The sequence below is a fragment of the Solanum pennellii genome, chromosome 6, assembly GCF_001406875.1.
Source record: "Solanum pennellii chromosome 6, SPENNV200".
Lineage (NCBI taxonomy): Eukaryota > Viridiplantae > Streptophyta > Magnoliopsida > Solanales > Solanaceae > Solanum > Solanum pennellii.
Genome location: NC_028642.1, coordinates 46553504 through 46564381, shown reverse-complemented (window position 1 = coordinate 46564381; position 10878 = coordinate 46553504). Strand labels below are relative to the sequence as shown.

Sequence of the window (10878 nt, the reverse complement as noted above, 5' to 3'; positions counted from 1 at the left end):
GCAGCCAAGAGTACTAAATAACAGTCCAAAAAAATCCATTTTATTTTAAGCGTGTTGCCTCTATATCAGTTTTTGCTTTCTGCGTATTCTTCCTTCTTGTGCATCTGTTCACAATAGTAACTATTATTGTATATAGAAATAAAGTTTCTTTCATGATTGTTTTTATTGTTATGGAGTTAAAAATTATTTTTTTAATAAATTCTTTCAATATTTAGAATATAACATTATGATAATTGTTATTGTATATAGAAATAAAGTTAGTTTCTTGATTGTTTTTATTGTTGTGAAGTTAGAAATAATTTTTCTTAATATTTCTATTTATCGAAGACAATAATAAAATATATCACAAAATTCATCGACAAAGTCAATTACAAATACAACATACTTAAGTTGAAGCAATAGAGATTTGAAAGACTTTAAATCGGTCTTTACGAATTGATTGACCAATGATTAGTATTTTATCATATGCAAAACTTATGGTGTAAATATTACAAAACAAAGATAATAACATTGTGGAAAATAAATACCACTTGTGAATATATATGAGGGATAATGCACAATTACCCCCTCAACCTATGCTCGAAATCTCAGAGGCATACTTATACTATACTAAGGTCCTATTACCCCTCTTAACTTATTTTATTAATAATTTTTTACCCCTTTTCGGCCTACGTGACACTATATTGTAGGCCAAACGTTGTTTGACTTTTTTTTCAATTTAGTGCCACGTAGGCCGAAAAGGGGTAAAAAATTACTTATAAAATAAGTTCAGGGGGGGTAATAGGACCTTAGTATAGTATAAGTGTTCTATGGAATTTCAGGCATAGATTGAGGGGGTACTTGTGCATTTTCCCTATATATGAAGATCGGTGAACTTTTTCAAAGATATCAACACACGAAATGTTTTAACTTATAATTTAACGCAATTCTCTATTTCTTTGTTGGATAGAACTTTTTAGAATTCAACTTTTTCAATTTAAGTTGTAAACGACACATTTATGTCGTATGATTATTTGAAATAGATTATAAATTAATATATTGAAGTTGTTTACTAAAGAAAAAAAAATAGTATGAATAAAGTAAAAATCTCATGTCTTTGGAGGCTAATTACATCAAAACCAGAGTGTTTCTTCAATTACAAAAATTTCAAACTTTTCATTAATCTCGAATACGTTCCTTGATTGCCTTGCAAATGACATTTTACTTTGGAGGAGGGATGTATTTGAGAGGGGCTTTGTATGTATCCGAGAAGAAATAGATGTATTCAAAAGGAAATAGGGATGTATATATCCGAGATGATTATAATAAGTTGTGAATTTATATAATTTTTTCAACAAAATATGTGAAATTATATTGGGCCCGTATCACGGACCATAAATTATCTAGTATATATATATATATATATATATAATTGACAAGAACAAAAATTCTTGAAGAAGAGAAAATATAACTAAACTTTTTGATTTTCATTTATTCTTTATGTTACATTTTTTTTTTTTTGGTTGTCAAACAACATATATAAAAGCCAATGACAAAATCATAGCCAAAAAAGATAAAGAAGTGAAAAATATCACTTCTTTAATGTGTTTTAGGTTTTAATATCATGGTCCCTAACGATATTTCTGCATTCTCTTTTGACACTTTCTTCGGTCGCACCAAGTCTCATCCCATTTTCATAGCACTCTTTATATGCAAGTTCTTGTTGTGCCTCAACAACATTTACATTTGAAGAAGCAAACATTGTCACCATAACAATGAATAACACAGCAATGACCTTGTTCGATCCCATAATTCTTTTTGATATATATATATTTTTTTTGTACGATACAATAAAGTGAGAATATTATTGTTTGAATGAAATATAATGAATTAGTGTAGTTGAATGTTCATTGGGATTTATTGAGTTATGTTATTGTTATAGCTTTTTAGGCTTAAATTAAATTTAGGTTAATTTGAGGAGAGGAGACTATCGTGCTTTTGGAGAATGGGAGAATTCATAGGTTACCCTTGATTATTGATTAATTCAAGACATTGTGTATTAAGTTGACGTGTCTATTTTTCTTGTAATTTTACTTAATAATAAATTTTGAACCAACTCAATTTATTGAAATAATTTTTCACATCATTTGTAGTATAATTTTGTAGTATGTTTTTAACAAATATATCTCTGAATTATACAAAATGAATCTCGGGCAAATTGTTCTATTTAAATAGTTTAAAAAGCAAAATTGGAGAATATCTCTTTATCCTATTTTGCAACATCCATTTGTAACAAAGATATTTTTGAGCTACTTTGTTAGTTTAAGGCGTATTGAACCAACACAAATATTTTCTAGCTGAAAATAGAACGGTAGGTAAAAGTAACTCATTTTAATTAGTGTTGAGAATATTTGCCCCTTCTCGAATATATACAACATGGGAAGACATGGAATTCCTCATGAGTTAATAACTACTCATTCTAATTAATGCATACTGTTCAAGAAGAAATCACGAGAAAATGTGACGCAGTAGATTCTCTATTAATTAGAGGATTTGTATTCAAACCCAAAGTATGTAAAAAGTACTTGATAGGTAGCATTTCCCTCCAAATGGGCCATGCATGATGTGAATTCAAATTAGCCAAGATTTAATATGTTGGATATTATTTGTTCTGAGTTTTTTTATCATTAATAGATTTTTATAGTTTAGGAAAATATTTTGGATTGACTAGTTCTTTTCTTGTAGGAAAAGATTTAGGACTTTGGGTGTATTTGTTATGAAGGAAAATGTTTTCCAGGAAAATGTTTTCCTGAAAAACAAGTAGAGTTTGGACTTATTTTCTCATGTATGATTGGTGAGTAGACAATATTTTCCGGAAATGATTTTTAATGTTTGATTTATGAATGAAAAATATTTTTGAGAGATATCTTTTATTTATACTAGTGTAGAAAATAATTTATGAAATAGAAAATATTTTTAAAAACAATTTTTTTTGGGGGGTGGGGGTGGGGGTCAGGGATCGGGTAAAAAATTAAAATTTTAAAATTGAAAATATTTTTCTAAAATTGTCGTTTTTCCCCCAAAAAAATGCATTTTGAAATTGGAGGATAGTTTTGGAAAATGTTTTCCTTAACTTTTGAAGGGAAGTCATTTTCCTTAATTTTGAGGAAAATGAGTTGATTTGGAAAATATTTTCCAAAACTTTTGTCCCAACCAAACATGAGAAAACTTCATACCAAACATCTCTCTATAAATATTGGTTTGTTCTACTAACTTAATCCGCATTCACAATATAGTCCTACGGTTTTGGTTGTTTTGGTTAGGAACAGAATTTGTGGTACACAAATGACATGTGTTATCACTTGCGTAAACCTCCTTGTATTTCGAGTGAATTGGTTGATGTTATTTCTCTCAATATGATGTACTCTCATATTTATAATGAATTGTTCGTTTTCTTTGTGAATGTAAGTCAATTGACTGAATCACGTTAAATCTTTGTATATTTTAATGTGTTTCTCATTTATCGTCTTACTCATAATATTTTAAGGTTTGTTTTGCTAATTTTTGATCGGCGACCTTTTCTTCTTTTACTTCACATAGCTTTTCGTCTCCTTGATCAATTCCCTTTTTTTAGGCAGTTTCGTATTCTAATGATCCCGTCTTACCTGATGATTAGGATTTGCGGGTAAGAGAATGCGTTTAACCGATTGAAAGCGTGATAAGCGTCACTAACGGTATAGCGAATAGGGCGTTTAACTGTAACTCACCGGTAGGAGGTCCGTTTGATATTCAAAAACTGCTCAGCAACAGTCGGACAAGTGGGGAATGTTGGGGTGAACCAGAAAAGTTTGGGTAGAGCCGGAGCACTTAGACAATTCACTTTGAGTACAGGGAAGTCTGCTGGTAGGAATTCCTCGGCTAGTCCCAAGAAAGCAAGCTAAAGGGCTATCCCGATAAGAAGATGAAGCCTGATCGGGCAAATCCCTCTGATATCATTTGAGAATACAAACTCTTGTTGCACCCCAAAAACGGATTTTTGTTAGAATCATTAGTAGAAATAATCAAATGATTCTGTTGATCCATTCGAGTAATTAACCGTTTCACAATTAGGAAACTAAATTTATTGTTATATTACAACTAATTATTTACTGTTTTTAACACAGTATGAATATCAGACACCAAATAATGGTGACATTTTACCATACCAAAAAATATCTAAGCAGATTCTAGTTACTTTCTTGCTTTCCCATTGCCTAAGTCCCCAAGTCATCAATCAAACACTAAAACACACACTAAGGTGGGTCTATGAGGGCCACAAAACCGACCTCTATCTTAAAGCAAAAGCAAAAGTAGGAAAAAAATCTGTGTGTAAATCAACAGAGTAGCAGAGTAAAAGAAGAACCATCAAAAATGGTGATAACTAGTACTTCCTCTGTTACTTGTTCTACTATTTTTGATATTGGAAATTACAAGACTAAGTTATTGAAAATCGAGCCACAAACATGTACCAAACACAATTCTCCTCCAAAAGCTCTGTTAATTGGGACCCCATCAGAAGCAGGAAACTTCCCAGTATTGATATTTCTTCATGGCTATCTTCTTTACAATTCTTTCTATTCACAACTTATTCAACATCTCTCTTCTCATGGCTTCATTGTTGTTGCTCCTCAGGTTTCTTCCTCTCTTTTTTTTCGCTTTTCTAGTTTATTGTGCTCCAAGAAATTGATAATTTTGTACAAATTTTTAATTTACCTGGCATCCAAACATCTCACCGGAGGTTGCCACGTAAATAAAAAAATTGTACAAAATTTTAGTTTAGTTAATGTGGGTCTCTGAAATATTGATCCTAGTATGATAGGGTACTTGTGCCTTATTCCGATGAACTTTTGTATCAATATGTAGCTGTAATTGGCAAGGATAGTCTAATTAGTACTTACAATGTTATTTTTATAACTATTTTTGGATTGTGAAATTAGTTGGTTCTAACAACTGCTAGTCTGTGTGCTGGTTTGTTAATGAACAATTTTATTGGTTTGAATCCATTTTCATTTGGTTTGTACTAGCTATATTTAGTGGAAGGAGCAGATGCAACCGAGGATATCAAATCGACAGCTGAAGTCACAAATTGGTTATCCGAAGGATTGCAGCATCACCTTCCACCTGATGTTGAGCCAAATTTGAAGAAACTTGGACTAGCAGGCCATAGCCGTGGAGGAAAAGCTGCATTTTCGCTAGCTCTTGGTAGACTTGCTACTATTTCTACTGACCTGAAATTTTCAGCGTTGATCGGTGTTGATCCTGTTGATGGAATGGAGAAAGGAAAGCAAACTCCGCCATCAGTTCTCACCTACGTTCCGCGTTCCTTCATTAATCTTGATATGCCTGTGATGGTAATTGGCTCGGGTTTGGGAGAAGTTAAAAAGAATCCTCTGTTCCCTGCTTGTGCTCCTAAAGGGGTGAATCATCGCGATTTCTACAATGAATGTTGCAAGCCAGCTTGTTACTTTGTTGCAAAGGATTATGGACATAATGATATGTTAGATGATGAGACGGAAGGGATTCGAGGCAAGGCTACTTATTGTTTGTGCAAGAAAGGGAAATCTAGAGAGCCCATGAGGAGATTTGTTGGAGGGGTTTTGGTTGCATTTTTGGAAGCTTATTTGGAAGGTAATTCGAGCCACTTGATAGCTATTAGATATGGCCATGTTGCACTGCCTGTAGAGCTCCAAGATATTGATTTTCTTGTCTAAGCTATGGGATATGATTTAGAACTTTGGTTGTGGTTGTACCCTTAGCTAAAAGTAGTAGCATGTATCCAAACCCATAGCCGTCTATTTGTTCAAATTTTACAAATTTAAGTATTTATTTGTGCACAGCTAAAATTGAAGTGAATAACTAAATTAAAAGACGTGAAGAAATCATAGAATGGCTACTATTGAAAACAGGTTACAGCTCTATGTGAAAATGCAAAACTTAGAGCTCAGTTGCAAAGACTCCTCCAATGATTTCACTCTTTATTACAAAAAATCTCACACAAAGTAAGACATGGTATATTGGTCCAGATACATACAGGGATGTACACCCTTCGCTGTTAAGTATTTTTTTTTTTTATCAAATCAGGATCAGAGTAACTATTTTTTGCCATTCCATCAAATCTTTGACAAGGAATTCGTCCGATCTTGTATTTGATAATTCATGTAGCAATAAAACTTTATTTCTAGAATTGTCTTCTCAACTGTTGAAAAACCGAGTGAGAGTATGCTAAAATGATCCACAGACAAAAAATCTCATTATATGGGAATGCGGTTCACTATATTTGGAACAAAGAAAGTTGTCCAATCCTATCGAATCAAAATTTTGAAGAACTTAATAGCTTAATTTAAACTGTACTTGTATTTATAAAAATTCCTTCGATGCATATAAGTAATTTAATAACAATCCAAAATCATATATCTACATCCTATAACCACAAAATTTCCTCATATTATACTAGTATTATTTTTTTACCCTCTGAATTGGGAGTGTCGAAGTCAAAATTCACCGTCAACTTTAATAAAAAATATGCTCTAAAGTAACCTGCAGTAACTACATAAAGATATAAACGAATCGAACATCAATTCAAGTCATTTCCTTTACTTTTACTTTTTTACTTTTACTAAAAGTTACTAATTCCCTATATTAAAATAATTCGACATCATTTCAGAAATGATAGACTATAGACTATACACATTATTGTGTGTGAAATTGGAATAAGCCAGACTGAGTGACTGCACCTTTTATTAATTTGGGTTTTCAATAACTACAATTGATGTCTGTGGTCTGTCCCTATCAAAATAAAAATAGAAATTATCTTCATGATCTTTTCACAGGGTGCATAGTAAATATAATACATATATAAGTTTCGTATACTATTAATATTTTATTTGGCATAATTTTCAAACCTATTGTATAACTATTGATATTAGTAATATAATCTATTTAGCATTAAGGTGTTTTCTGTTAATAAATAAAAGTTTATGGTATTAATAACGTAACGAGTTTTAATAATGTATTAATATAATTAAAGACATAATTATCTTTTAAAAAAATTTTTGCATTAAATTTATTTTATTTGTAGAAGATATTTTATAAAGAAATATTTTTTAATGCATTAAGCTAAATATTATATAAGAAATAATTTCAATATAATTAATAGAAATATAATTAATACTAGCATTTTAGCATTTACATACCCTACCAAATAATCCTTACAACAATAATTTCATTATTTTTAATTTTTTTAAAAAATTTGAATACTGTCCAACATATATTTAATTTTAATATAATAATTTAAATATAATATTATATAATTAATGCATTCCTGGCTTAGTCCAAATGTCGGGGTTTTGACTGGGACCATGACCCATATAGACGACGCAAAACACTTTAAATAATAGAGCTTACAACAACCTGGAGACCTCTGCCCTCTAATTCCCATACTTGTTCTCCATGTTAACTTTCCTTATTATTTTGCTACATCGAAGCTCCGATTAATTTGATTATGAGCGTATCACGCCATTGTCATAAACCTTTTGCGATTTTCACATTTCTTCTCCTGATTTCTTCATTACTACAATTTATTTCAGCTTTACCCTTAATTAACCCAACTAGTGAGTTCCATTTTGCTTTTATTTCTTAAAAGTTCTATTGGGTTCTGATTAACTAAGTTACTAACTGTATTTAGTTTTTTTTGTGAAGCAGAACAGCAGCAAAAACTCAGTGGACCGGGTTCATCGCCCCCAACGTGTAGATTCAAGTGCGGACGTTGTTCGCCATGTAAACCGGTTGGGGTCTCGGTTCACCCCGGTTTTACTTTTACTTTAGAGTACTACCCTCAAGCTTGGAGGTGCAAGTGTGGCAACAAACTCTTCATGCCTTAGACAAGTTATACATATAATTGGAGTAAATTTAATTAGATTTTTATTGTGAAAATTTTTTTTTTGTAAATTTCTAGATTTGTTTCCTCTGTTTTTGTAAGAAAAATACACTTCTCTTCGTAATTTATACAATTTTACTGGTGAAAATTTGATTCTCCGTCTCATAATCTTTTCTTCCATTTTTCTTTCCACTATTCCAAATCTTCTTAATAAATCTGGCACTAGCTACTTATTTCTGTGTGTCTCTACTTTACTTCGCAAGTACAAAATGTTTATACACTTTTTTGGTTTAAAAAAATATTGAAAGAGATTATTTTGTTGTGAAATTATGCATATGATACATGCACCTTCAATGAAAATGATTTAAATATTTGCAAGACCTATTAATAATTTTTTATAGTTTCTTTTATATGTTCTTATTAAATCCTGTTTATACATTTCCATTTTCGGAACACGTATTCTTCTTTCTTTCTCCGTTTATATTTTACATATTCTTCTTTCTTTCTCCGTTTATATTTACTTGTTCATTTTAAATTTTACATATTTATTAAGAAATAGTGATTGATATGAGGATTTTAGTTACTATATTACATGTATTATACGAAAAAATAATTATCTTTTCTTAATATGTTAAAAGTGATATGTAAAAGAAAAAAAATGTATATTTAAAATATTTGGATAAATAAAACTAAATAGGTAAATATTTTTTTAGAATTTAATTCAATAGACATTGAGAATATATTACAATTTATATATATATATATCCCTATTTAGAAGAGGGAGTTGAAGGACTAAAACAGCTTTAAAAGTTGTTCCCAAAGCTATTTAAATTGTACTTCAAATATATATATATATATATAATTATTTTGACTAAAGTGTTATAAACGTTTATTTTTTATATAACAATAACAACAACAACAATATAACAAAAAAATGAAATCTCATAAGTGATCAGGTATGAGAAGGTAGAATGTACGCAAAACTTATCATTATTTCGTAGAAGTAGAAAACCTGTTTTTGAAGTACTCTCGACTCAAATACAATAAATTTCGGTATAGAAGAAAAAGATAATGTAGTATATATAGCAATTAACAAGCAACAATGCAAAAGTATGAAAAAATCATGCGATAACAAAACACCATAAACAATAACGATGCAGGTTTAAAAAAAGCAGTTATAAGAGTACACTAATATCATCACAAACTTTAATCAACCGTAAGCAAGATAAACACTACACTACGTACTATCCTACTATCCCAATGTGAGTCATATTCTAACTCTCCTGTATAGCATTATGACCTCAACTATTTGAAGCTATGTCATATCTTGTGTTATCACCATCTATCTATTCTTAATATAATAAATAACTATTTGAAGCTATGTGATATCTTGTGTTATCACCATCTGTCTATTTTTAATATAATAAATAATAAATGTGAATGAAGAAAGTACTCAATTATGAACACAAATACAAGTTGAGGAAAATATAAATAATTGGACAATGAGAAAATGGTAATATGTAAGATAAGAAAATTCTTTCAGATGAAAAGTTCCATCAAAACTCACTTTGTAAGCAGATAATAAGCGACAATTATCAGTACTTCAATTATGAGATATTAGTTGACACGGTTTGTGACAAATTCAGAGAACTGGTTTCGAAATCACCACGGTATTAATAATTTTAAATTTTAAAAACATTATATCAAATATCAATTGAATTATAAATTTCGCTTATAATATTTTTAATTTTGATTTTGATAATTACGGTACGATAAATTATATAATACCTAACACCTTCGTAAATCAATTTCATGTGCGTGCACACAGAAAAACCAATCAATCAAAATATAATAGAAAAATTTCTAAAATCTAAAGTATAGTTAATTTTGTACTAATACTAATCTGTATAGTATTTATTAGTATTATAAATATATATATGAAGTAAGTTATATTTTGATACTATATAGATATTTAATATTAAATATTGTATTCAACATCAAAATTTACGAGATACCTAATATTAAAATGGAAAAATTATGCGGCTAAGCAAACTTATACTATTTAATTACTGATCATAGCTATAGTTTGGTATAATTACCACTCGCGACTAACATTACACATTAATTATGTGGCTGACGTCGAGTTTGTATAATTAGTTAAGTTTGTATGTGTATAATTCGCCAGTTTATACAAATATATATGCATGATATATAATTATTTAACCTATATACATATACAGTTCACCTATCTCCCATTCTCTGTCCTCTCTCTCTCGCCTCTCTCCTCCCTCTCCCAATCTCGCTTTCCATATATACAAATGTATATGTATAATATACAATTATATACATATACAATTCACCTCTCTCCTACTCTCTGCCTTCTCTCGCTCGCCTCTCTCCTTCCTCTCCCGATCTCTCTCGCCTCTCTCCTCCCTCTCCCAGTCTCGCTCGCCTCTCTTTTCCCTCTCCCAATCTCTTTAGCCATATATACAAATACATATGTATAATATATAATTATCTAACCAATATACATATACAATTCACCTTTCTCCCACTCTTTTTCCCTCTCTCTCGCCTCTCTCCTCTCTCTCCCAGTATCGCTCGCCTCTCTCCTCCATATAACATGTAGCTACGAATTGTATATAATTATCAAACTATAGCTCTGGAGAGTAATTATTTTAAGTGGCTATATGTGAAAGTTTCCGTATTAAAATCATAATATGAAAATTCTAATTCGATATCTACGATACCCTACACCTAGAAGCTCTTATCCTTTTTGGTCCGAGTAGCCACTTTTATCGTACCATATCCGCTCCTAATTAGTACTACACAATTATTTCCAGAGATACACACACAGCCGGCTTATCTGCCCATGTTCTAACTGCGCTTTAAATATGTGCCCAATGACCACTACAGTACTTATAGGCCCATACGTGTCATTACATTTTTTAATTAGTAAAATAATATATAATGATTCTATAATC

General features: G+C 30.5%; 1 protein-coding gene and 1 long non-coding RNA gene across 3 annotated transcripts; both read left to right on the top strand.

Moving 5' to 3' along the window:
- The first annotated feature begins 4335 nt into the window (after positions 1 to 4335).
- Positions 4336 to 5892, top strand: LOC107021195 (chlorophyllase-2, chloroplastic-like). Of its 2 annotated transcripts, none has more exons than XM_027917377.1 (2): positions 4336 to 4650; positions 5053 to 5892. In XM_027917377.1, the coding sequence occupies exons 1-2, from the start codon at positions 4482 to 4484 to the stop codon at positions 5727 to 5729; spliced, it is 846 nt and encodes a 281-aa protein (XP_027773178.1). In that variant the 5' UTR covers positions 4336 to 4481; the 3' UTR covers positions 5730 to 5892. The 2 variants fall into 2 exon arrangements, with proteins under 2 accessions (XP_027773178.1, NP_001310369.1); NM_001323440.1 differs by having other exon boundaries at positions 4390 to 4650; positions 5043 to 5729.
- Positions 5893 to 7408: 1516 nt separating this feature from the next.
- Positions 7409 to 8062, top strand: LOC114077672. Its single transcript, XR_003579028.1, has 2 exons — positions 7409 to 7628; positions 7720 to 8062. It is a non-coding gene; the product is annotated as an uncharacterized LOC114077672 (long non-coding RNA).
- The last annotated feature ends 2816 nt before the right edge of the window (positions 8063 to 10878 follow it).